The sequence below is a fragment of the Cetorhinus maximus genome, chromosome 20 (assembly GCF_964194155.1).
Source record: "Cetorhinus maximus chromosome 20, sCetMax3.hap1.1, whole genome shotgun sequence".
NCBI lineage: Eukaryota > Metazoa > Chordata > Chondrichthyes > Lamniformes > Cetorhinidae > Cetorhinus > Cetorhinus maximus.
The window spans coordinates 46,603,889-46,631,303 of record NC_135898.1 but is presented as its reverse complement, the minus strand read 5'-3'; the positions used below and the strand labels follow the sequence as shown (position 1 = coordinate 46,631,303).

Here is a 27,415-nt window from a genome sequence, read left to right as displayed (position 1 = left end):
CTCACCAATCAGCTTTCACCTTTGTGCTGACATCACTTTTTGAAGCTTCCCCACACTCACGCTGGTTCTGATCTCTCCACTGCTCTCGCGCTGTCTTGTAATGTCACTTGTTATTTTCAACAAGAACGGACTGCAGGACACTCTCCCCAGACTGCTTCACCGCAATGCTGACTGCAGGGCACTCTTCCCAGTGGTGGGGAGGCTTTGGTGAGTCAGGTGATGAGTTACTCACTGTAGGATTCCCAGCCTCTGACCTGCTCTTGTAGCCACAGTATTTATCTGGCTGGTCCAGTTCAGTTTCAGGTCAATGGCAAGCCCCAGGATGTTGATGGTGGGGATTCAGCGATGGTAATGCCATTGAATGTTATGGGGAGATGGCTGGATACCCTCTTGTTGGAGATGGGTTATTGCCTGGCACTTATGTGGCAAGTAAGTAACATCCTGCCACACATCAGGCCAAGGCTGAATGTTGTCCAGGTCTTGCTGCTTCAGTATCTGAAGAGTTGTGAATGGTGCTGAACCTTGTGCAATCATCAGCGAAGATCCCCACTTCTGACCTTATGATGGAGGGAGGGTCATTGATGAAGCAGCTGAAGGTGGTTGAGCCTTGGACGCTACCCTGAGGAATCCCTGCAGTTAACAAGGGCTGAGGTGATTGACCTCCAACTATCATAACTAATCTTTCTGTATGACTCTAACCAGTGGTGGGTTTTCCTCCCAATTCCCATAAAATTGCTTTTGTACCTTCGCCCATGTCTTCCTAATGCCTAAATGTCCCCCCATTGGAATTTCATGAGGCATCTTCAGAGTTTCATTTCTGTATCCAAATGGTAGTACAATCTGATGCAGCCTTCATTTCCTGATGCATAAGGCCTCTATTTTATCATTAAAACATTACCCTTAAGGTAATAACATTCTGGAATACATTTTGCCTCTGTTTCTGAATAAGTTGTCTGATATAAATGTTTTATTTACAAATCTTTTTTCTGTAACTCCACTAACATCCTTGAGTTAAACACTAAACAATTGTCTTCCGGTCTTTCTCCCTGAACAACCTTATCAAACACAGTGTCAGCTGGATTTTCACACCTTCTCCCTGCCTTTGAACTTCCTGTTCTTCTTGTTTCAACCTATGAGCCTGTGATCTTGTTATCACTCAATCTGGAATCAAGGATGATCAATCCAGATAAAAGCAAAAAACTGTGGACGCTGGAAATCCAAAACAAAAATAAAAATACCTGGAAAAACTCAGCAGGTCTGGACATTACTGTGCATTAATATGCCTGTGTCTTTACGGGGTATGTGGAACATTCCTTGTTCCAGTCCTACTCCGGCCCCCTCCCACAACTCTTTCTCCGGTACATCGATGATTACTTCGGTGCGGCTTCATGCTCTCGTCGGGACCTGGAAAAATTTATTAATTTTGCTTCCAATCTCCACGCCTCCATCATTTTCACATGGTCCATCTCTGATACTTCCCTTCCCTTCCTTGACCTCTCTGTCTCAATTTCTGGTGATAGACTGTCCACCAATATCCATTACAAGCCTACCGACTCCCACAGCTATCTCGACTACAGCTCCTCACACCCCGCTTCCTGTAAGGACTCCATCCCATTCTCTCAGTTCCTTCGCCTCCGTCGCATCTGTTCTGATGACGCTACCTTCAAAAACAGTTCCTCTGACATGTCCTCCTTCTTCCTTAACCGAGGTTTTCCACCCACGGTCGTTGACAGGGCCCTCAACTGTGTCCGGCCCATCTCCCGCACATCCGCCCTCACGCCTTCTCCTCCCTCCCAGAAACATGACAGGGTCCCCCTTGTCCTCACTTATCACCCCACCAGCCTCCACATTCAAAGGATCATCCTCCGCCATTTCCAGCAACTCCAGCATGATGCCACCACCAAACACATCTTCCCTTCCCCGCCCCCGGCGGCATTCCGTAGGGATCGTTCCTTCCGCCACACCCTGGTCCACTCCTCCATCACCCCCACCTATGGCACCTCCCCATGCCCACGCAGAAGATGCAACACCTGCCCCTTCACTTCCTCTCTCCTCACCGTCCAAGGGCCCAAACACTCCTTTCAAGTGAAGCAGCATTTCACTTGCATTTCCCCTAATTTAGTCTACTGCATTCGTTGCTCCCAATGCGGTCTCCTCTACATTGGAGAGACCAAACGCAAACTGGGCGACCGCTTTGCAGAACACCTGCGGTCTGTCCGCAAGAAAGACCCAAACCTCCCTGTCGCTTGCCATTTTAACACTCCACCATGCTCTCTTGCCCACATGTCTGTCCTTGGCTTGCTGCATTGTTCCAGTGAAGCCCAACGCAAACTGGAGGAACAGCACCTCATCTTCCGACTAGGCACTTTACAGCCTTCCAGGCTGAATATTGAATTCAACAACTTTAGATCTTAAACTCCCTCCCCCATCCCCACCCCCTTCCCGTTTCTTCCCCCTCCCTTTTGTTTTTTTCAATAACTTATATAGATTTTTCTTTTCCCACCTATTTCCATTATTTTTAAATCTATAACTGTAATACCGTCAGTCTTTCCACCCCACCCCCACTAGAGTGTACCTTGAGTGTCCTGCCATCCATTCTTAATTAGCACATTTTCTTAGATAATATCACCACCTTTGCTCCTTTTGTCTGTGACATCTTTTGATTATCTGCCCCTATCACTGCTTGCTTGTCCCTACAACCCCCACCCCACCCCCAACTTCTCTCCCCCCCCTCCAAAACCTTAAACCAGCTTATATTGCACACCTCTCCTAACTTTACTCAGTTCTGCTGAAGGGTCATGAGGACTTGAAACGTCAACTCTTTTCTTGTCCGCCGATGCTGACAGACCTGCTGAGTTTTTCGAGGTAATTCTGTTTTTGTTCTGGACATTACTTGGTGTCTCCTAACTAGGTGCAAGATTTCACTCCCACTCTTGAATGCTCTATTCAACAAAATGCAAATGTACCTTCTACCTCTGTTTACATCTCAAAACTGCTATACATCAAAGCACCCAGACTAGCTGGCTTTAATCCAATTAACATAGACAGACTAAATCTCTATTTAAAAAAATAATTTCCAATAACATTATATATTATCTTTTCCTGACATCCCCCTCCCTATCGAAAAATGAACCGTCATAATTTTAAAAGACGGCTTCTTTTTAAAAATCCATCTCTCAATATCTCCTAAACTTATTATACTATTACATTACCAGATGCATGCATTAACATAACATATATACACACAAATCCTTGGTATCAACAGAAATCACTCCAGTTCAGCATCCAGATTTAAAAAAAAAATGTCCAATTCTCCTTTAAGCTTCAAACTTTTGATAAAGCATCTGCGAATAGATTTTCTCTTCCAGCAACACGTATAATCTGTAGATTAAATGGTTGTAATAATAAACTCCACCTAAAAAGCCTTGCAATTGTGTCTTGAAATTTGTCCAAAAACTTCAAACGATTATGGTCTGCATAAACTATAGTTTCTGATGCATTGTTTGCAACATAAATTTCAAAATTCTGCAATGCTAAAGCCAAACCCAAAGTCTCGTTTTCGATCGTTGATTATCTTCTCTTGTATGTTCAGCTTCTGTGAGAAATACCCTATCGGTATTTTCAATTCAATTCCAGTGTCATCTTCTTGTAACAGTACAGCCCCAATGCCTATGTCATTTGCATCAACAGCCAACTTAAATTGCTTGGCCTAATTGGGTACTGCCAAAACTGGTGTCATAGTTAATACAGTTTTCAAAGTGACTTCTGACACTCCTGAGTCCATTGAAACTTCTTGTTCTTTTTAAATAATTCAGTCAGTGGAGCAACCACACAGCTAAAATTTGGTACAAATTTCTGGTAAAACCCAATCATACCCAGAAATCTTAAAACTCCTCGTTTTGTTGTAGGCACAGGGAAATCCATGATAGCCTTGACTTTTGCATCTCTTGGAGCCACCTTACCATGTCAAATGGTATGGCCTAGATACATAACTTGTGCTTTTGCAAATTCACTTTTAGCCAAGTTCATCACCAAATTAGCTTCTTGTAGTCGAGTAAATAATTCTTCCTGATATTGCAAATGCTCCTCCCACATCTGACTGAAAACAATTAGATCATCAATATGAACAGCACAATTGCTTAGACATGCAATTAATTTGTTTGTCAAGTCTTTGAAATGTCGCAGGTGCATTAACAAATGGCATGGACTTTAAACTGATATAGTCCACTTGGCATTACAAAAGCCAATAGCTCCTTTGCTCTCTCCGACAAAGGTACTTGCTAATATCCTTTTAGCAAGTCAATCTTTGTGATAAATTTCGATTGCCCCACTTTCTCAATGCAATCTTCCAACCATGCTATAGGATATGGATCCGCTTTTGTCACTGCATTCACATTTCGCTAGTCCATGCGCAGTCTGTGTGTTCCATCCGGTTTCGGTACCAGTACAATAGGCAAACACCAGTTATTGCAACTAGACTCAATGATATCATTTTGAAACATGAAATCAATTTCTTTTTCTACTTGTAATAACTTTGCCAGATTCAATCTATAAAGCTGTTGCGTTATTGGAAATAAAACTTGTGCCGAGACATCACGTATAGCTAAATGTGTCTTTCCCAACTTATTTCCACAAATAGATTTGTGTGGCTGCAATAGCTTTCCCAAATTACTTTGACCCTTGCTTGGAAGGTAACTCAATATTTCATTTAAATTTTCATGCACCCCCTCATTATCCAATTTGATTAGAGGAAAATCAATTTCAGAGTCCTGCACTTCCACCTCTTTCTCATCCACCATCACTAATACCTCTTTTTGTTCCTCTTCCTAGTCAAAGTACTTTTTAAGCATATTTACATGGCATACCCTTTGTTTCTTTCTTCTATCTGGAGTATTTATTAAATAATTTACTTCACTCAATTTCTTTTCAATCCTGTAAGGCCCACTAAATCTTGCATTTAATGAATCACTTAGTACTGGTAATAAAACTAGTACTTTCTCTTCAGAAACAAAACTGCGAGTTTTAGCTTTCTTATCTGCCTTCACATTCATCGTTTACTATGATGTCTTTAAAAGTTCCCTAGCCAACTCACATGCTCTGTTCAATCTTTCCCTGAAATTTGATAATCCAGGAGGATAGTTTCTGAATTTTGACCCACCAATTTCTCATGAATCAATTTCAGTGGTCCCCTTACCTCATGATCATAAACTAGTTCAAAAGGGCTAAAACCAGTCTATGCATTAGAAGCATCTCTAATAGCAAATAAAACAAATGGAATTCCTCTATCTCAATCCTGTGGATAATCCTGACAGTATGCTCTCATCATAGTTTTTAAAGTTCGATGCCATCTTTCCAAAGCTCCTTGAGACTCTGGATGATAAACTGTTGACTTAAACTGTAATATCTCCAAACTGTCTATTACTTCCTTCACCAGCTGTGACATGAAATTTGAACCCTGATCTGATTGTAATTGTTTAGGTAAACCTTATCTTGTAAAAAAAATTAATTAACTCCCCCACAGTCCTCTCATTTGCAATATTTTTTAGAGGTATTCCTTCAGGAAACCTGGTAGACACATCCGTTATTGTCAGTAAATACTGATTTCCGCTTTTAGTATTAGGGAGGTGTCCTACACAATCAATCATGACCCTGGTAAAAGGTTCTTCAAATGCTGGTATTGGGATTAAAGGCGCCAGCTTAATCACTGCTTGTGGTTTTCCTGTTATTTGACATGTATGACAGGTTCTACAGAATTTGACGACATCCCTATGCAATCCTGGCCAAAAAAAACCTATCTTTTCCTGTGTTTTTCTAATTCCTAAATGTCCCCCCATTGGAATTTCATGATCAATCTTCAGAATCTCATTTCTATACACTAATGGGATAACAATCTGATGCACCTCCTTCCAACTTTAATTTGCTGAGACATGATCTGACCTCCACTTTCTCATTAAAATATTTCCCTGAATATAACATACTGGAATACATTTTGCTACTGTTTCTGGATAAACTTTCTGACATAACTGTTTTAATTGCAAATCATTTTTCTCCACTAACTTCCTTGAGTTAAACATTTCAGCTGAATTGTCCTATATTCTTTCCTCCTGAACAATGTTATCATACACAGTGCCAACTAATTGGACTTTGACAGATTCTTCTTGCCTTTGAACTACCTGCCTTTCTGGTTTATCTTGTTCTTCCCCATGAGCCTTTGATCTCATTACAATGCAATCAGGAAACAATCCAGGATGTTCCTTCTGCAACACCTCTGTTGAAAACACTTCTACAGGCTGCTCGACTACCAGGCATCACCCACATTTGTGGTCCAGCAATATTATTACCCAGAATAAACTGAACCCCTGCAATGGATAATTTTTCCACCATTCCAACTATAACTTCACCTGCCTTTCATTTCCTCTTGAAATTCACTGTCCACAATGGAATAGATTTAGCAACCCCATTAACCCCATTTATTATTTGCTCCTTTGAACAACAAATATTACTACCCCACAACATTAAGCATTGACTAGCCAGTGTCTCTTAACATTTCAAGATCTCTACCTACTCCACCCTGTACACATGAAAAGACTTGCCCTTCACATGCAGTCTTTAAACATTTCTGCAACCTGTTCCTCAGAATTTTGAGTAATTCCTGCTTCCTCATCTAACACTGATTCTCCCTGTTTCACCTGTACACAAACCACGGGTTTCTCCTGTGCCTGAATCTCAGAATCCACAGTACTTTTACTTCCAGAGCTTTTCTGTATCCCAATAATTCCAAGATTTTTCCTGCAATTACCAACACACTGACTTCGTGTGCCCTACTTTTTTTTACAATGAAAACACCTCAATTTTCGAATGTCACTTCTACCTTCAGCACCTTCCTCTTTATTGAGAAAAAACTTCTTGGGAACTTCCAGATGATACTCCTCTTCCCTAACTACCTACCATCCTTTCACCTTCCCACTTTTAATCCTTTTCCAACTTGAAAGGGTGACAAGAAAAAAGTTTAGCTCTATGAACTAACTCAATCATCAACTATCTCTGCTGCTTGTCTTACAAAATCAGCCCTCTGTTCCTCCATGAATTCTCACTACCAAAGGGATTGAATCTTTAAATTCTTCCAAAAGAATTACTTCTCTAAGAGCTGCATACGTTGTTTCTATTTTTAACACCTGGTGTCCACCAGTCAAAATTACTTTGTTTTACTATTTCAAACTCAATATAAGTTTGCCCAGGCTGTTTTCTCATAGTCCTAAATTTCTGCCTTTATGCTTGAGGAGCCAACTCATATGCACTCAAAATAGCCTTCTTCACCACCATCATAATTCACCAATATTTCTTTTGATAGCGAAGCATATACCTCATGCGTTCTACCCGCTAACGTGGACTGTAATAATAACATCCGGTTTTCCTGTGGCCATTTCATCTGTTCAGCTAGCTTCTCAAGTGAAATACAGAATGCTTCAATATCTTTTTCCTCAAACTTTGGAAGAGCTTGTACACAATTAAACATCTCCCCATTGGGTTCTACTCTGGAAATAAGTCCTTCCTCACTTACTGGTGTCTCTTTTTTAACTGCCAACATTTTCAGTTGGAATTCTCTCTTTTTCTCCTTCCTCCTTCTCTATCTTCACAATTTATAATTCCCTTTTAAAAGCCATTTCTCTGATCTTTACTTCCAATTCAAGCTTTTTCAGTTCCTCTGCTTGTTCAAATTGAAGCGTCTTCATTTGTAACTGAAGTCTCACTACCTCCAGCTGTGACTCACTAGTGTCAGGTGTTACTTTCAACTGTAGATGCTGTGCTATATTTGTAATTATATCTGATGTCCTAGCCCTCGCAGGTGACCCCAAATTTAACTTATCTGCCAACTCTGTTAACTTACTTTTGGTTACTTGTTGCAACCCAATCAGAGTTATATCTTCTACTCCCAGACAAGTCTTAGCAATTGCCAAAGCCATCTTGCAGTCTCACGGGTTCTAAAAAACCACACCAATTGCTGAATTCAAAGTGCTTCTTGTACTTGTAACCTTAAGATTCACCAATTCCAAACCAATCAAGGAATTATAAATTTTATTGCGGACAAGCCCCCAATTGTTATGACACCACAGTTTGTACAGGCTGAGTTATTTAAAATCCCAAATGGAAACTTTAAACAACGGTCATAACCTATATCTTCAATTGGTATGTTTGTGCTACAGCTCTAAATTCAGAGATAAGACCACCAGTTCTCGAGAGGCTTTTATATCAAACTAAATGAAACATTTATTAATTTACAACAAATTAAAGACATACACATGGCTACAAATTACTATCATAACTTATAATAAATTCCCAAATGAATCTCCACTAAGGCAACAATAACCAATAGACTTAACCAAACACCAGGCAAAGCATTTTCACCTTATTCAAAATGAGATTCCATTCAGTTTGGTTCCTCTGCAGACAGTTGTAGGCTTACAGGCTTTGATCTTACATGCCTTTGTGGATGAGGAACAGGGCTGTAGGGAGGATGACTCAGCTGACCACAGCACCGTGGCACAGGAGGCCATTCAAGAGAGGGGAGCAAAAAGACAAGTGGTAGTTGTAGGGGATTCTATAATTAGGGGAATTGATAGCATCCTTTGTAATCAGGATCGAGAGTCCCGCATGGTATATTGCCTGCCCGGTGCCAGGGTGAGGGACATCTCTGACCGGCTTGAAAGGATATTGGAGAGGGAGGATCCAGTTGTGGTCCACGTCGGGGCAAATAACATAGGTAAGACTAGGAAAGAGGACCTGTTTGGGGATTATCAGGAACTAGTAACTAAATTAAAGAACATGTCCTCAAGGGTTATAATCTCCGGATTACTACCCGAGCTACGTGCAAATTGGCATAGGGATGCGAGAATAAGGGAAGTAAAAACGTGGATAAAGGAGTGGTGTGGGAATGAGGGGTTCCATTTCGTGGGGCACTGGCATCAGTATTGGAACAGGAGGGATCTGTACTGTTGGGACGGTCTCCAGCTGAACTGATCTGCGACCAATGTTCTAACGAAAAGGGTAAATAGGGTGGTCAACAGGACTTTAAACTAGAAAGTGGGGGGGGGAAAGGGAAGGGTAAAACTCCAAGAAGTATGACGAATGGGAAACAAAGCAGCAGGTTAGCGTGTGGGGGGGGTGGATTCAACTTCATGGAAAATTATGAAAAAACTGAAAAGAAAGGAGAGCCCAGGAGAGGCTATTAAAGTCTCCAGAACACAAAACAGGACAGAACAGAGTGTTTGGAAAGGGCTAGGAATCTAACTTCAAGCACATCAGATAAAGGGATGACAATGAGAAAGGGGACAGGAAATACAGGACTGAAGGTGTTGTATCTGAATGCACGCAGTATACGAAATAAGGTAAATGAGCTTGTGGCGCAGATTGAAATTGGCAGGTACGATGTGGTGGGCATCACGGAGACATGGCTGCAAGGGGATTAGGACTGGGAGCTAAATATCCAAGGATATACATCCTATCGAAAAGATAGGCAGGTTATCATAGGGGGTGGGGTTGCTTTGTTAGTAAGAAATGAAATTAAATCGATAGCAAGAAATGATGTAGGGTCAGATGATGTAGAATCTGTGTGGGTAGAGTTGAGGAAACGCAAAGGTAAAAAAACCATAATGGGAGTTATGTACAGACCTCCGAACAGTAGTCAGAATGTGGGGCACAAGATACACCAGGAGATAGAAAAGGCGTGCAAGGTACTAGCATGGATAGAAGATTGGCTGTCTGGCAGGAGGCAGAGAGTGGGGATAAGGGGGTCCTTCTCAGGATGGCAGCCGGTGACTAGTGGAGTTCCGCAGGGGTCAGTGTTGGGACCACAACTTTTCACTTTATACATTAATGATCTAGATGAAGGAATTGAGGGCATTCTGGCTAAGTTTGCAGATGATACAAAGATAGGTGGAGGAACAGGTAGTATTGAGGAGGTGGGGAGACTGCAGAAGGATTTGGACAGGTTAGGAGAATGGGCAAAGAAGTGGCAGATGGAATACAATGTGGGGAAGTGTGAGGTCATGCATTTTGGTAAGAAGAATAGAGGCATAGACTATTTTCTAAATGGGGAGAGAATTCAGAAATCTGGAGTGCCAAGGGACTTGGGAGTCCTAGACCAGGATTCTCTTAAGGCTAACTTGCAGGTTGAGTCGGTAGTTAGGAAGGTAAATGCAATGTTGGCATTTATTTTGAGAGGACTAGAATATAAAAGCAGGGATGTGCTGCTGAGGCTTTATAAGGCTCTGGTCAGACCACATTTAAAATATTGTGAGCAACTTTGGGCCCCGTATCTCAGGAAGGATGTGCTGGCCCTGGAGTGGGTCCAGAGGAGGTTTATGAGAACGATCCCAGGAATGAAAGGCTTAACATATGAGGAACGTTTGAGGACTCTGGGTCTATACTCGACGGAGTTTAGAAGGATGAGGGGGGGATCTGATTGAAACTTACAGAATACTGAAAGGCCTGGATAGAGTGGATGTGGGGAAGATGTTTCCATTAGTAGGACCCGAGGGTACAGCCTCAGCGTAATGGGAAGACCTTTTAGAACAGAGATGAGGAGAAACTTCTTTAGCCAGAGAGTGGTGAATCTATGGAATTCATTGCCACAGAAGGCTATGGAGGCCAGGTCATTGAGTGTATTTAAGACTGAGATAGATAGGTTCTTAATTGGTAAGGGGATCAAAGGTTACGGGGAGAAGGTGGGAGAATGGGGTTGAGAAACTTATCAGCCATGATTGACTGGCGGAGCGGACTCAATGGGCCGAATGGCCTAATTTCTGCTTCTAGGTCTTATGGATGCAAATTCTCATTGTATCACCAGCCCCTTTGAACTCCTTTCATAGTATCAATTTTATTGGTAATTGGTAACCATTACTTGGTGCCTCCTAATTAGGTGCAAGATTTCACTCCCACTCTTGACTGCACGATTCAACAAAATGTAAACGTACCCTCTACCTCTGTTTCCTACTCAAAAATACTATACATCAAAGCACCCAGACTAGCTGGTTTTAATCCAATTAACACTGACACAGACTAAACCTCTAATAAAAAAATAATTTCCAATAGCATTATATATATTAATGCCTCTTCCTGACAGATACGAGCACAAGAAGAACACTGAACTCAGGAGCGTTAAGGGATTTTAAACTGGTCGGACTGCAAAATGGCTTTTGCAATTGTTAAGGCTTTGCTGGGAGTGGAAAATGTAACTGCGGAATATTTGAAATCTTTGACTGAAACTCAGCTGAGAGAATTAGCAGATCAGGTGCAGGTAGAGATAAAAGCGGAATCCCGTAAGGCTGATATGGTTGAAGCGCTTACCCAGCATTTAGAGTTGGAGGGAGGAAGGGACACTTGAAACTAGTTCCTCACAGCTAGAGGTAGTGAGACTTCAGCTGCAAATGAAGATGCTTGAATTTGAACAAGAAATGGAGCTGAAATGAACTGAACTGGAAGAGAGAGAGAGAGAACGAGAGAGAGAGAGAGAACGAGAGAGAGAGAGAGAACGAGAGAGAGAGAGAGAACGAGAGAGAGAGAGAACGAGAGAGAGAGAGAGAACGAGAGAGAGAGAGAGAGAGAGAGAACGAGAGAGAGAGAGAGAGAGAGAACGAGAGAGAGAGAGAGAACGAGAGAGAGAGAGAGAGAACGAGAGAGAGAGAGAGAGAGAACGAGAGAGAGAGAGAGAGAGAACGAGAGAGAGAGAGAGAGAGAACGAGAGAGAGAGAGAGAACGAGAGAGAGAGAGAGAGAGAACGAGAGAGAGAGAGAGAGAACGAGAGAGAGAGAGAGAGAACGAGAGAGAGAGAACGAGAGAGAGAGAACGAGAGAGAGAGAGAACGAGAGAGAGAACGAGAGAGAGAGAGAACGAGAGAGAGAGAGAACGAGAGAGAGAGAACGAGAGAGAGAGAGAGAACGAGAGAGAGAGAGAGAACGAGAGAGAGAGAGAACGAGAGAGAACGAGAGAGAACGAGAGAGAACGAGAGAGAGAGAGAGAACGAGAGAGAGAGAGAGAACGAGAGAGAGAGAGAGAACGAGAGAGAGAGAACGAGAGAGAAAGAGAGAGAAAACGAGAGAGAGAACGAGAGAGAGAGAGAGAACGAGAGAGAGAGAGAACGAGAGAGAGAGAGAACGAGAGAGAGAGAGAACGAGAGAGAGAGAGAACGAGAGAGAGAGAGAGAACGAGAGAGAGAGAACGAGAGAGAGAGAGAGAACGAGAGAGAGAACGAGAGAGAGAGAGAGCGAGAGAGAACGAGAGCGAGAGAGAACGAGAGCGAGAGAGAACGAGAGCGAGAGAGAACGAGAGAGAGAGAGAACGAGAGAGAGAGAGAACGAGAGAGAGAGAGAGAACGAGAGAGAGAGAGAGAATGAGAGAGAAAGAGAGAGAGAGAACGAGAGAGAGAGAGAACGAGAGAGAGAGAGAACGAGAGCGAGAGAGAACGAGAGCGAGAGAGAACGAGAGAGAGAGAACGAGAGAGAGAGAGAACGAGAGAGAGAGAACGAGAGAGAGAGAACATGAGAGAGAGAGAACATGAGAGAGAGAGAACATGAGAGAGAGAGAGCACATGTGAGAGAGAGAGCACATGAGAGAGAGAGAGAACGAGAGAGAGAGAGAACGAGAGAGAGAGAGAACGAGAGAGAGAGAGAACGAGAGAGAGAGAGAACGAGAGAGAGAGAGAACGAGAGAGAGAGAACATGAGAGAGAGAGAACATGAGAGAGAGAGAACATGAGAGAGAGAGAACATGAGAGAGAGAGAACATGAAAGAGAGAGAGCACATGTGAGAGAGAACATGAGAGAGAGAGAGAACGAGAGAGAGAGAGAACGAGAGAGAGAGAGAACGAGAGAGAGAGAGAACGAGAGAGAGAGAGAACGAGAGAGAGAGAGAGAGAACGAGAGAGAGAGAGAGAGAACGAGAGAGAGAGAGAGAGAACGAGAGAGAAAGAGAGAACGAGAGAGAGAGAACGAGAGAGAGAGAGAACGAGAGAGAGAGAGAACGAGAGAGAGAGAGAACGAGAGAGAGAGAGAACGAGAGAGAGAGAGAACGAGAGAGAGAGAGAGAACGAACGAGAGAGAGAGAGAACGAGAGAGAGAGAAAGAGAGAGAAAAGAGAGAAAAAGAGAAAAGAGAGAGAGAAAAAGAGAAAGAGAGAGAGAGAAAGAGAGAGAAAGAGAGAAAGAAAGAGAGAAAAAAGGAGAGGGAGAGAAAGAGAAAGAGAGAGAGAGAGAGAGAGAGAGAAAAGAGAGGAAGAGAGAAAGAAAGGAAAAACTTGAATTAGAAAGAAAGGAGAAAGAGAAAGAAAAAAGAAATAGAAATAATAAAAGCTTCAATGGGAAAAAGAGGAACAGGAAAAGGAAAATAAAATATTATAAGAAATAGAAACACGAAAGCTTGAACTTCAACTTCAGAGGGAGCTTAGCAATTGAAGAAATAAAGAGATAGAGAGCTTCAGAGAGAGAAAGAAGCCCAACAGTATGAATTGTCCAAAGTGCAATTTAGAAAAAAGGAAGGAGGGATAGTGATTCAGATGATGACTTTCATTTCTTTGAGGAATTTGATTTAACTAAGAATCACTGGTTAGTGCCTAAACTTAGAGGATGGACCTGAAAGATATTTCATTTAATTTGAAAAGATAGCTATGAAATTGAAATGGCCAAGAGATGCTTGGGCTATAACGTTACTGAGTGTTTTGTCAGATGCAGCAATGAATATGTATGCAAGCTTATCAAAGGAACAATCTGCAGACTATGAGATAGTAAAGGCAGCAATATTAAATGCTTATGAGCTTGTCCCTGAAGCTTATCAGTTGAAGTTTAGGACTATAAGAGACCTAGGTACCAATCAAGCGGGTTGCTTTGTCTTGGATGATGTCAAGTTCTTGAATGTTGTTGGAGCTGCACTCAGAGGCAAGTGGAGAGTATTCCAACACATTCCTGATTTGTGCCTTGTAGATAGTGTACAGGCTTTAGGGAGTCAGGAGGCGAGTTACTTGCTGCAGGATTCCCAGCATCTGAACTGCTCTTGTAGCCACAGTATTTATATGGCTAGTCCAGATCAGGTTCTGGTCAATGGTAACCCCTAAGATGTTGATCGAGGGGGATTCAGCAATGGTAATGCCATTCAATGTCATGGGGAGATGATTAAATTTTCACTTGCAGGAGATGTTCATTGCTTGGCATTTAAATGACAAGTAACATTCACATCACATATCAGCCCAAGCCTGAATATTGTCCAGGTCTTGCTGCATATGGACACGGACTGCTTCAATATCTGAAAAGTTGAGAATGGAGTTGAACATTGTTCGCTGATGATTGCACATCACCACTTCTGACCTTATAATGGAGGGAAGGTTATTGATGAAGCAGCTGAAGATGGTTGGGCAGAGGACACTACCCTGAGGAGTGCCTACAGTGATGTTCTGGGACTGAGATGACTGACCTCCAACAAATACATTCCTTTGTGCTAGGTATGACACCAGTAGAGAGTTTTCCCCCTTATTCCCATTGACTTCAGTTTTGCTAGGGCTCCTTGATGCCACACTGTCAAACGCTGCCTTGATGTCAAGGACAATCACTCTCACCTTACGAGTTCAGTTCTTTTGTCCATGTTTGACCAAGGCTGTATTGTGGTCAGGATCTGAGTGGCCTTGGCAAAACCCCAACTGAGCATCAGTGAGCAGGTTATTGTTGAGTAAGAGCCATTTAATAGTACTGACAACAACCCTTTCCACACATTGCTGATGATCAAGAGCAGGCTGATGGCATGATAACTGGCTGGGTTGGATTTGTTCCACTTTTTGTAGACAGGACATACCGGCCAATATTCCACATTGCCGGGTAGATGTCAGTGTTGTAGCCGTACTGGAACAGTTTGGCTAGACGCAGCTAGTTCTGAAACACAAGTCTTCAATACTATTGCTAGAATGTTGTCAGAGTCCATAGCCTTTGCAGTACTCAGTCCCTTTAGCCATTTCTTGATATCACATGGAGCGAATTGAATTGGCTGAAGACTGGCATCTGAAATGCTGGGGACCTCCGAACCACTCTGCACACCTGGCTGAAGATGGTTGCAAATGCTTCAGCTTCATCTTTTGCACCGATGTGCTGGGCTCCCTCCATCACTGAGAATGGGGTTATTTGTGGAGCCTCCTCCTCCAGTTAGTTGTTTAATTGTCCATCACGACTGGATGTGGCAGGACTACAAAGCTCAGATCTGGTCCGGTAATTGTGGTATTGCTTAGCTCTGCCTATTGCATGCTTTTCCACTATTTGGCGTGCAAGTAGTCCTGTGTTGTAGCCTCACCAAGTTGACACCTCATTTTTAGATATATCTGGTGCAGCCAGGTATTAATGGCAGAGCAGGATTGAGGGACTGTATTGTCTACTCTAGCTCCGATCGTCCTTTCCAATATAAAATTGGCAACAAATACGAATGAATAGATTTCTATCATAAGTTTGTTTCTCATTTAAACGTTTGTTATTCAACAATTACTCCACTGAAACATCTGTATAACACAAAGACACTAAGTTTTACATATAGTTACTTCCAATATTGATTATATTGATCTGAATGTTACAATTTGCTTTGCATCACAAAACCTTTACATTGGCGAAATAAAGACATCAAAACCCATTTAAAAGACGAAATAGAAATATATACAAAATACAAGTAGGTCTGGCAGGCACATGCAAGTCAGTTAAAATCTGAAAACACTAGTTTTCCTGCAGGTTCCAGCATGTTCAGCTGGCCAGTCATAAGTTAGATCACCAACTCCGCTACACCACAGATTTCTAACAATCAGCTCTTGTGTGTGCATTCATGAACACGTGCAGCATTCAACTTTCAGGATGGGTAATTATTAGTGCCAAGAGAATGCTAATGTCAACTTTCCACTAGCCAACAAGAACCAAAATGAAATTCATAAAGTTAACAAACTGTTCAACAGACATGACTTCACACTGTAGTGTGGTTATACTGCACTCACTGCTAAAAAAAAGTGGTATGAGACTTTCTATTTGAGCTGGTCAAGCGCAGCCAGAGAGCTTGCGAAAAGGAGAGGGGCTATTTATAGCAAGAGCGCTTGTAAAAAGCAGGAGGGCCATTTACAGCAAAAGCATTTGTAGAAAGCAATGAGGCCATTTACAGCCAGAGCGCTTGTGAAAAAAAAAGCAGTTATTTTCAGAGAGAACGCTCATGGACTTCATTTAAAACAGAGTGCAGGTGAGCATGTGGACTGTTTTAAATAGAGAGAACAGGTGAGCGTGTAGACCTTATTTAAAACAGAGGAGAGACTTCATTTAAAAAGAGCGCAGAGAGCAGCTGATTTAAGAGTTGGAATGGTGAGTATTTCTAGTCTTTAGATTAAAATTAAGGTCTATAGTTAGTGTTTAGATCTCTAGTTTTTATTTTCTCTTTCTTAAAAATAACCTAAGTATAAGATCGATACTGGTGTAAATAATTAAATTCAATAAAGTGTAAAGAGCAGGGAAACTAGATAAATTAATTAATAAATTAAATAAAATAAGATAGTGATGGCCAGACAGGCGATGTGCTGCTGCTGCGGCACGTGGGGGTCCGGAGCAAACGCATCTGTAGCAAGTGTTTGCAGCTCGAGGAACTTTGGATCAGAGTTAAGGAGCTGGAGTCCGAGCTGCAGACATTGTGCCACATCAGGGAGGGGGAAAATTACCTAGACACTTTGCTCCAGGAGGCCGTCAAACTCCCCAGGTTAGATAACTTGAATTTGGTCCATGATCAGGAACAGGAGGGCGTGACTGCAGGTGAGGCAAGTATGGGGACGAAGGGGTAGCATTCAAGGAGTCTCAGCCCCTGAAATTGTCCAACAATTATGAGGCTCTTGCAAGCTGTGTGGACGAGAGCAGGCACTGCAGGGAGGGTGAATGAACTGACCATGGCACCGTGGTACAGGGGACCATTCAAGTTGGGGGAGGAAATAGGAACGTAGTAGTGGTAGGGGACAGTATAATTAGGGGGGTAGATACTGTCCTCTGCAGCTGTGAGCATGAGCACCGAAGGCTGTGTTGCTTGCCCGGTGCCAGGGTTAAGGACATCTCCTCAGTGCTGGAGAGGAACTTGGAGTGGAAGCAGGGGTAATCCAGTTGTCGTCATCCACATTGGTACCAACGACATTGATAGGACTAGAAAGGAGTTCTGCTGAAAGAATTTGAACGGTTAGGAGCTAAATTAAAAAGCAGAACCATCAAGGTAATAATCTCAGGATTACTACCTGAACGATGGGCAAACTGGCATAGGTTAAATAAAGTCAAGGAGTTAAATGTGTGGCTCAAATGTTGGTGTGGGAGGAATGAACTTCAGTTCATGAGGCACTGGCATCAGTACTGGGGTAGAAGGGAGCTGTTCCAATGGGATGGGCTTCTCTTGAACCATGCTGGGACCAGTGTCCTGGCGAATTGAATAAGTAGGGCTATAGAGAGGGCTTTAAACAAAATAGAGGGGGGGGGTCTGGAGAGGGGATAAGTAGGCTTACAAAGCAAAAGGATATGGCAGCATTGCAGCGCAGCTACTTAGGTAATGATACCCAGAGTGCGACAGGAAGGGATACAGTATACAAACATAAAAAAGCAGCGCAAATAGAGTCAAAGGGGGGAAAATGGTAAAAAGGCAAAATTAATGGCTCTTTACTTAAATGCACGTAGCATTTGGAACAAAATAAATGAATTAATGGCGCAAATAGAGATAACTGGGTATGATCTTTTAGCCATTATGGAGACATGGTTACAGGGAGATCAAAGCTGGGAACTAAAGCTGGGAAAGGGGTATGTGACTTTTTGAAATGTCAGTCATGAAGGAAAGGGTGGTGAGGTAGCTTTGTTAGTACCAGATGGAATAAGTGCAATAGCAAGGAATGATCTTGGATCGGAAGATGTAGAATCCATATGGGTGGAGGTAAGAAGTAACAAGGGGAAGACGACACTGGTGGGAGTAGTCAATAGGTCCCCTAACAGTAGCTATGCTGTCAGACAGAGAATAAATCAGGAAATGATGAGGGCATGTAAAAAAAGGCAGTATATTAATCATGGGTGACTTTAATCTCCATGTAGAATGGGAAAATCAAATTGGCAGAGGTGGCCACGAGCAAGAATTCCTAGAGTGTATTCAGGACAATATGTTGTGGATCTAACCAGGGATCAGGCTATTTTGGATCTGGTAATGTGTAATGAGGCAGGTTTAATAAATGATCTGAGTAAAAGATCTCCGAGGAAACAGTGACCATAACATGGTAGATTTTAGCATTCAGTTTGAGAGTGAGAAACTTAGTCCAGAAACATCTGTGCTAAACTTAAATAAGGGTAATTACAAAGAAATTAGGGCAGAGTTGGCCGGAGTGGACTGGGAAAGGAGTTTAGCAGATAAGACGGTTGATGAACAATGGCAGATGTTTAAGAAAATAGTTCATGACTCACAACAAAGATATATCCCAGTGAGGAAGGAGGATTGTAGAAGGGGATAAACCAAATATGGTTAACTAAGAAAGTTAAGGATAGTATCAAAGTGAAAGGAAAAGCATACAATGTGGCAAAGATTAGTGGTGCGCCAGAGGATTGGGAAAGTTTTAAAAGCCAACAGAAGAACAGAAGATGGCCAAAAAAAATAAAGAGGGAGAAAATAAACTCGCAAGTAATATAAAAACAGACAGTAAGAGTTTCTTTAAATATATAAAAAGGAAGAGAGGCCAAAGTCAGTATAGGCTCCTTAGAGAATGAGGCTGGGGAAATAATAGTGGGGAAGCAGAAAACAGTAGAGGAATTGAATAAATACTTTGCATCAGTCTTCATGGTAGAAGACACTAATAGCATAACAAAAATACTAAATAACCATGGGGCAAAAGGGTGGGGAGGAAATAAGTACAATAATTAGAGAAAAAATACTAGGGAAAATAATGGGGTTAAAGGCCGAAAGGTCACCTGGACCTGATGGATTGCAAACTAGGATATTAAAGGAAATTGCTGCAGAGATAGTGGATGCACTGGTAGTAATCTTCCAAGAGTCCTTAGATTCTGGAAAAGTCCCAGAGGATTGGAAAACTGCCAATGTAACACCCTTATTCAAAAAGGGAGACAAAAAAAAAAACAGGTAACTATAGGCCAGTTAGCTTAACATCTGTTTTTGGGAAAATGCTGGAGTCTATTATAAACGATGTAATAGCAGAGCATTTAGAAATACATAATCTAATCAAGCAGAGTCAGCATGGCTTCATGAAAGGGAAATCACGCCTGACAAATTTATTAGAATTCTTTGAGGGGATAACAAGCAGGATAAATAAAGTGGAACCATAGATGAAATATTTGAATTTCCAAAAGGCGTTTGATAAGGTACCACACACACAAGGCTACTTAATAAGATAAAAGCCCATGGTGTTAGGTGTGATATATTAGCATGGATAGAGAACTGGCTAACTAACAGATGACAGGCTAGCTAATAGACGACAGAGAGTTGGGCAGGTTGGGTCTGTGCTCATTGGAGTTTAGAAGAATGAGAGGTGACCTTATTGAAACATAAGATTCTTAGAGGGCTTGACAGGGTAGATGCTGAGAGGTTGTTTCTCGTTGTGGGAGAGCCTAGGACCAGAAGGCATAATCTCAGAGTAAGGGGGCACCCATCTAAAACAGAGATGAGGAGGAATTTCTTCTCTCAGAGGGTAGTCAATCTGTGGAATTCTATACTGCAGAGGGCTGTAGAGGCTGGGTTGCTAAGTATGTTCAAGGCTGAGATAGACAGATTTTTAAATCAGTAAGGGAATTGAGAGTTATGGGGAAAAGGCAGGAAAGTGCAATTGAGGATTATCAAATCAGCCATGATCTCATTGAATGGCAGAGCAGACTCGATGGGCCAAATCACCTACTTCTGCTCCAATGTCTTATGGTTTCACTGGTGAGCTTAGGAGTCAGGTTATTTGCCCAACTCCAGAACCGTATGGCTCATTCCAAATCAATGGGCAGGCAAAAGCAGTTTGCAATGATGCCAAAGTAGCAGCATATTTACATTTAAGAGTATTAGAATAGGTAAAAGGCCACTAGAAAGTCAGATTGCCAAGAACAGAGAGGTTTAAAACATTTTTAAGCCATGTTTGGGGCAGATAGCATATCAAAAATCAGATCTTATTTGGATAAGCTTGGGGAAAATAAAAATCAGAAGATTAGAAAAGACACGAGTTAAATAGATACTTTATTCTTCAATGTTAGGTCATATCGAGTCCAGTCATTCTCTCAGAAATGGATTAGATATCACTGAAACACATACTGGAGAACTTCCTTGCTCATTTTAGTATGTTAACCAACATTTATTCCTAACCAACATTACCAAAACAGATTATCCAGTCATTTATCTCTGTTAGTGGAATCTTGATGTGCACAAATTGGCTGCTGAGTTCCCCCACATTACAACAGTGTCAATAACTTAAAAGTATGTAATTGGCTGTGAAGCACTTTGAAATATGCCAGGACTTGAAAAGTACTAAACAGAAGTTCTTTTGCTCACTGACAAACACAATAACATTTTTACAGAAGTGTCTAGCTAAATGGCATACACCAGAGAACTTGAGTAAACACAAAAGAAAATAAGCTAGGCTCATTTATGTCTCACTCATTTTTCTTTTTTGCATATCAGTATCATTCAGTACCCTTTAGGCAAGTGTTTATGAACCTTTACGAAAATACGTTTGTTATAAACATCATGGACCAATACTCCTAACAGTTTTAGAACATTTATGTTTTATTTAGGGTAACATTGCAAATGAGAAAAGGTTGCAAGAAAACTTACATGTTAACCGTTCTTTCAGTTGTGGTGTAGGGGCTAAATCAATAGCAGTTTTAGAATGGCAGTTGAGCAATGTTGGGTCAGCACCATAGCTCAGCAATAGGGAACATACTTCTACTCTGTTCTTGGAAGCAGCCTCATGCAAAGGAGTAAACTGCCAGAGGTCCATAGCATTCACATAGGCACCATGCTGTGAATAGGAGTTATAAAATTCAAAAATAAGTCAAATTTAATTTAAGGGAATAATATATTAAACTTCTTCAGTACACAATATACAAGCACATATCGTTAAATGCTCAGATGCCAACAAAATAAATTGTCAGAGGTATGAAGAAACAAATTGTACCATCAAGAAATAGGAAACGTCAATGGAGACAGGTGAAAACAGATAACATTAGATATTTGAAGTAGAATAAGAAATAAAATTAAATAGGACTTAAAAGAAAGTATATCAGCATAAATTACATAAGAAACAGCAAAAATCATGTACATCAGACTGAGTATATGAATACAAAGTGCTGTGCCTATACCTTGTGTTTTACTGCAGCTCAGATCAGAAATAAATTTTGTACTCATTACAGTAAATTATATTAATTTGGGGAACATATTCTATTTTAAACACACAATGGAGTTTAAATAAGTATCTACTGCATGGTTAGGTGCAAAGTAGAGCCCCCTCTGCTCTGCCCCAACTCTATTAGTGAAATATTATCCATTTAACACATGAGCCATCCTGTTCCCTCTAAGCGAGGTTGTCAATTCAGTGTTGAATTAGAGATGTTTTGTGCTATGGGCCTTTGACCACTACATGTTGGACTGAAATTTCTAAGGCCATAATAGAGCCAGAGATTCTTGTTCCATTAGCCCAGGCGGAACCTGAGCACAGGTTCTAGAGAGATAAGCATAGTGTCTAATCCACTATGTCACCCAGTTCCAGAGCACTATTTGTTCTTTAATATATTTAACTCCCTGCATCCTCACCAGTTTAACTAACATATAATTCTCAAATTTGGAGTGACAAAGATTAAATACTAACCTTAACTAAAAGTTCTGTAACTTCATAATGACCATAGGAACAGGCATTGTGAAGAGGTACTAAGTCTCTAAAACAGAAAACAAATAGCCTTTGAGAAATATTCAGAATAGTTCCAAACTAAATTTTAACAATATCCCCAGTAGAACTGTTTCTGACACTTATCATGAAGTCCAATGCGGCAGTTCTTCCATTATCATGATAAAGCAAATTCGACACATCACAACTAACAAAGTAAAAAAAAAGTTACATACACCTTTATTATATTAACAGGCCTCCCGTATATTGGAATTCTATTTATCTATTTTATAAACAAAACGCAGGGACCTTTGCATTACCTTCCTGGAAAACTCTTAATTTTGTGTACTGCACGGTGGGTTTGTATTATTTCTTTCTGGTGCAAACATTTTATTCTTTCGTCCTTTCAATACCTTCCTCCTATTTCTCATTTGTTTACACTGATAATTCAGGTACTCTCTTCACTTTTACAATGGATTTGTAGTCCTTCTTCAACTGTCTTTGTAACAAAACAGCACCAAGGAAGTCTCTAATGAGGAACACCTTGAACCAGTTTTAAAGTATAAAGCACCTCATAAGTATATCCTCAGTCCTAACGCAATCATCAGTCCCCTTCATTAACACAAAAATATCTTAAAACCCTAAATATCTTAAACTAAAACATTTTATTTGACTATATTGCTAAAAAAAACTTTTGATGTTTCTTTCTACCACTTGCACCTCTACTCTTTGCATTTTGCATCAGACTACCATAGTACACAAAAAACTACAGTTCCTATGATGCATTTTGCTCACGCTTAATTTGTCAGCAAATTAAAATGCTGAAGATAATACCATTTAACTTCTGGAAATTTTTTCTTTCACATCATTTGTGGTTTGTGAATTTTCTGGCTGTCATGGTGCACTCTAGAGATTTCAATTCCACAGTTGAAGAATGAAAATTACAATCCTATGATGTGTCACACACACTTTACCACAGTTTCTCAGGAACTAAAGGCTAAGAGAATCCAGATTCTGCAAATGGATCATAATGCAAGTCCTACGCTACAGGGAGGGGGAGTGAGGAAGTTTTGAGAGGGGAAAATGGTTTCAGGGATTTCTAAAATTGCATTCCATCTTCACAGATAAATTTAGTGATTTTGTTCAGAACTCTTTAATATTGTTTGTGCTTATGTTCATTAATTTATAATCAAATATAGGGTAAGTGAGGGAAGCAATACAGTTTGCAGTATTTGGTTAACTATGCATTATTGCTTTTCTGTATTTTTCTGAATGCAAATTTATGAGTTCCTGATTCCATCTTTGTTCAGGGTCATTTTTTCACTTTTATTTTTCTTAATAGGGCATTTAGAAAATATGCATGCTCACAATTGAGTAATTTATTCCACTTGCAAGCACATTTTCTGCACTTTTGGATGTTCTCACCTCTACAGGTTTTCAGATGTAGAATCTGCAGAACCTCTTGTAATATTACTCATGATAAAATGTAGGACATGCTCTTTTATGAAGGTCAAAGTGTACAACATAATATATTATTCTGTCCCTAAAGTGTGGATGCATGTACCTTTAAGGTTACAAGAATAATAGATGTTAAGTAAATAATGGAGGTACTCAAAGTAGCTGGAGACACATGGCTATGGCATCTTCTGTTCCTATACACTACAAATGTTTGTCACACTAAAAAGTATAAAGATACAAAGACAAACATTTGCATTAAACAGTATATAACATCTGCAGTGTGTTGGGCAGAAAATGCATACATACCTAAAAGGTTTTACTAGGGTTTTTCCTGTGTTGTTGTTCACAGTGAGTTAGATGATGCCCTACATCAGGGGTCATAGGGCATCACTTAATTCTTAATTAATTTTAAACCTGAACAGCAATTTTTTTAAAAAAGAAATTTGCCTAAAATAGAAACTGTTTGGATTTGCAAGAAAAAAAATTAAAGTTAGAAAAACATCAATTTTCCACTCTGAATAAATAACAAATTTGACATAAAAACGAAAGAATGTTTTTGTCTTTATAATACATTTTGTAATAAACTAAATTATACATTTTATTTTAAATTGGTCGGTAAAGTTATCGAAAAAACAGGATTTTTTCTTAAAATGTTCAGGACAAAGACAATTTTCCAGTTCATAGATTCTCATGATACAAAAACAGCTTATAATAGCAGTCAATAATTTATTGTTTTCAGCTAAATCATTAACGTCGCATCCAAAAACCTGATCCTCGAACCCAAGCACTTAGCTATAACCAGTGTGCAGACATACGACCTGAATAGGTTATTTCAAATATGATGCCATTTTCATTAAGAAAATTCTCTGAAATCTTGAAATGTATTATAATTAACTTTTGATACCCACAGGAAGATTCTGTTAGCTTCTAGTTCTTTAAGTTGACATTCTCCCGACTTAATATTTCTAGATTTTTTTCATGAAAATGACGACTGGCTGATAAAGGTTGGGAGCTGCAAATGAGACCTCAAGAAGCTGCATGCGACAGATTGCCAATCCCTGTCCTGCATCAATAGGAGTCTATGCTGAAATGCACAGAATATAATTTGGTGACCGATTCACCGTGATAAATTAAAGTCAAACTTTCCTTTTGTTGCATTGGATTCTGGGACTTTTTTCTAGTAATTTGGGAATGGAATTGTATTTTTCATGGAAACATGCATACAAAGTAGTGCATTAGATTTTTATCTTCTACCTTCTTTAAAAGTTCACAATACAAAGTATGTCGGCAGACAACTTAGAGTCAAGGGGAGGATCCGCTGTAAGGTTTAGCCTTATGTTGACTAACACCTACAGCTGTTAGTGCTTCCCATCACATCCAAGCCTGCCTGGGAGATGCACTAAAGCAGATACTTACCCTTTATCCTTAGCATGAACATCAGCACCATGCTGAAGTAACAGCTGTACAATCTTAACACGGTTATATCCTGCTGCTAGGTGAAGAGGTGTAGACTGTGGAGAGATAAAGAAAATATTTAATTAGGAAAATTATAATTTATAAAACGTTAGACTTGAATAGTTAAGTGCTACATCTTTCTTTACATAATTAGATTCAAGTCTGCTACACTACTTCATGGATCCACACAAAACATTAAAAGTCCATCAATGATGCTTGGTTCATTATTTATAGTGCTACAGTTCTCAATGTTGCTAATCAAGTCCCATCCACTGTTTCACATCACTCCCCCCAAGAAATCATATGTTAATTTCTCATCGTCTATGCATAACACAGGACCCAACCAAAAGCACTGCACCAATTTATTAGGCATCACTAGCTTCATTCTACTTAAAACTATTGAAGCCATAGAAATTATTTTTTAAAATGCATTAACTAAATTATGTTCATTTTTTGATATTACAGATAGAAAACTGCACAAATTTCAAGTGATCCCATTAATGGGCTTAGACAATCACATATGGAACAACAGTTAATGTTGCTGGTCACTGGGATCAGCGCTGTGTTTGTTGTATTTAGCAGTCCATAAGGCTACTTGTGTGTCATACTGCAGCTCAAATTAATACATTTAGTCCTGACAGGGTTATTACATCCTTCAAGCAAAAACCTAGACTTCTATTCTGCTATTAGTGGGGCGGCTCTTCTATTCCTGAGCAAAAGGCAACAATTCCATAATCAAGTTACACAGGTTTCTTTCAGTGGAATAAAAATAACATTCAAGGACATCATGTACATTATCTAGCAAAAAGCAACAATTGCAATTCTTACCTTTCTACCATCACTTGCATGGCAGTTTACGTTCAATGGTGTAAGTAGGGACATCAACTTTTCTTCGTTTCCATTCCTGGAAATAAACCTTTTAAAATTATACCTCTTTCTATGCTACTTAATTGAATAACAAATCCAGAAGTTTTTGCATCAATTGTTATAGGATCACTTTTCAAGCTTCCATTTGCAGAATTGCAGGTATTTTATTTATTAATCTAACTCGTGTAAATATTGATCATTTATAATTAGTGCCTAAAAATCTTTCTTCAAATAATTTTTACATTACAGCATTCTGTGCTTTACATGTTTTCATTAAGTGAAAACAAACTAAAGCCTTTCATCGCACTTAACCGAAATGCACTGTACTGAAAATGCTAAAGCTCATTATTAATGTAGTGATCTGATGACACCATGTGGAGAAGTGCAACACAGCATCACTTATATGCAAGGGCATTTTGAAATTAAATACCATTAGAACTCAAAAGTTAACCTAGGTAAAACAACATAGCTGACATAAAACTATATTTCTATATTGATTTAAATCAAATAAGATAGCCCAGAGTATTCTAAATTCAGCATAGCAGAGTGACCCATGAGGATCCTGGTCACCATTCTAATTATTGGACTGTTGGGATACAAATACCAATTTCACATCCTGAGAACTGAGCGCACATGGATTGAAAGCAGTGTGAAATAAAGAAGTTTCACAATCAGTTATAAAAAAGTTATGCAACGTCTTAACCCCCATACTGTTTTGTATCTTTTTCTTGGTCGTCCTGAGAGTGGATACGCTGGTTATGATTTTCCAAAATTCCCAAGATTCTGGAACGATCCCAGCAGATTAGAAGTTAGGAAATATAACATCGCTATGCAAAAATAAAGGAGGGGGAGAGAAAACAGGGAACTACAGGCCAGTTAGCCCGATGTTAGTCAGCAGGAAGTGCTGGAATGTATAAAGGAAGTCTTAACAATGCACTTAAGAAATCATGATATGATCAAACAAAGTAAACATCGTTTTATGAAAAGGAAATAGTGGTTGACAAATTTATTAGCCTTTTTGAGGATGTAACTAGCAAGGTAGATAAAGGTGAACCAGTAGATGTAGTATACCTGGATTTCCAAAAGGCGTTCAATAATATGATACACAAATGGTTAATAAGAATATAACGGCTCATGGAGTTGCAGGTCATATTAGCGTGGATAGAGGATTGGTTAATAGACGGGAAGTGAAGAGTAGGCATAAATGGGGCATTTTCAAGTTGGCAGGCTGTAACTAGCGCCACAAGGATCAGGGATACGGCCTCAGCTATTTACAATCTAATTTACTCTGTCTCTTCATCGAAGTAATGTATCTAAGTTTGCTGCCGGTACCACACTAGGTGGAAATGTAAGCTGTGAGGAGGACAGAGCGGGGCAAAGAGGTACAGACAGGTTAAGTGGATGGGCAACAAGATGATAGGCGGAGTATAATGTGGAGAAGTATGAGGCTATTCACTTTGGTCGTAAGAATGGAAAGTAGATTTTTTTTTTTAAAAAGTGTGAAACTTCTAAACGTTGATGTTCAGAGAGACTTGGGTATACTCGTTCAAGGAATACAAGTTAGTATGCAAGTACGGCAAGCAATTACAGCATCACAGACTTGTTACAGAAGGAGGCCTTTCAGCCCATGTCTGCCTCTCTGTTACCTCTTCAAAAAACTCCAACAAATTAGTTAAATTTTCCTTTAAGAAATCCATGCTGATTTTCCTTGATTAACCTGCATTTGTCCACTTGACTATAAATTGTGTTCCGATTTATTGTTTCTA

The 27,415-nt window shown here is 40.2% G+C and overlaps 1 protein-coding gene across 1 annotated transcript in view; it reads right to left on the bottom strand.

Moving 5' to 3' along the window:
• Positions 1-27,415, bottom strand: part of LOC144695081 (poly [ADP-ribose] polymerase tankyrase-2) — a 92,751-nt gene that overhangs the window by 44,379 nt on the left and 20,957 nt on the right. The window contains exons 5-8 of the mRNA XM_078565995.1: positions 25,611-25,686; positions 24,744-24,838; positions 21,855-21,921; positions 20,822-21,008 (exon numbers count right to left, since the gene is read on the bottom strand). Coding sequence (XP_078422121.1) covers positions 20,822-21,008; positions 21,855-21,921; positions 24,744-24,838; positions 25,611-25,686 — 425 coding nt within the window. The remainder of the gene's footprint in view (positions 1-20,821; positions 21,009-21,854; positions 21,922-24,743; positions 24,839-25,610; positions 25,687-27,415) is intronic.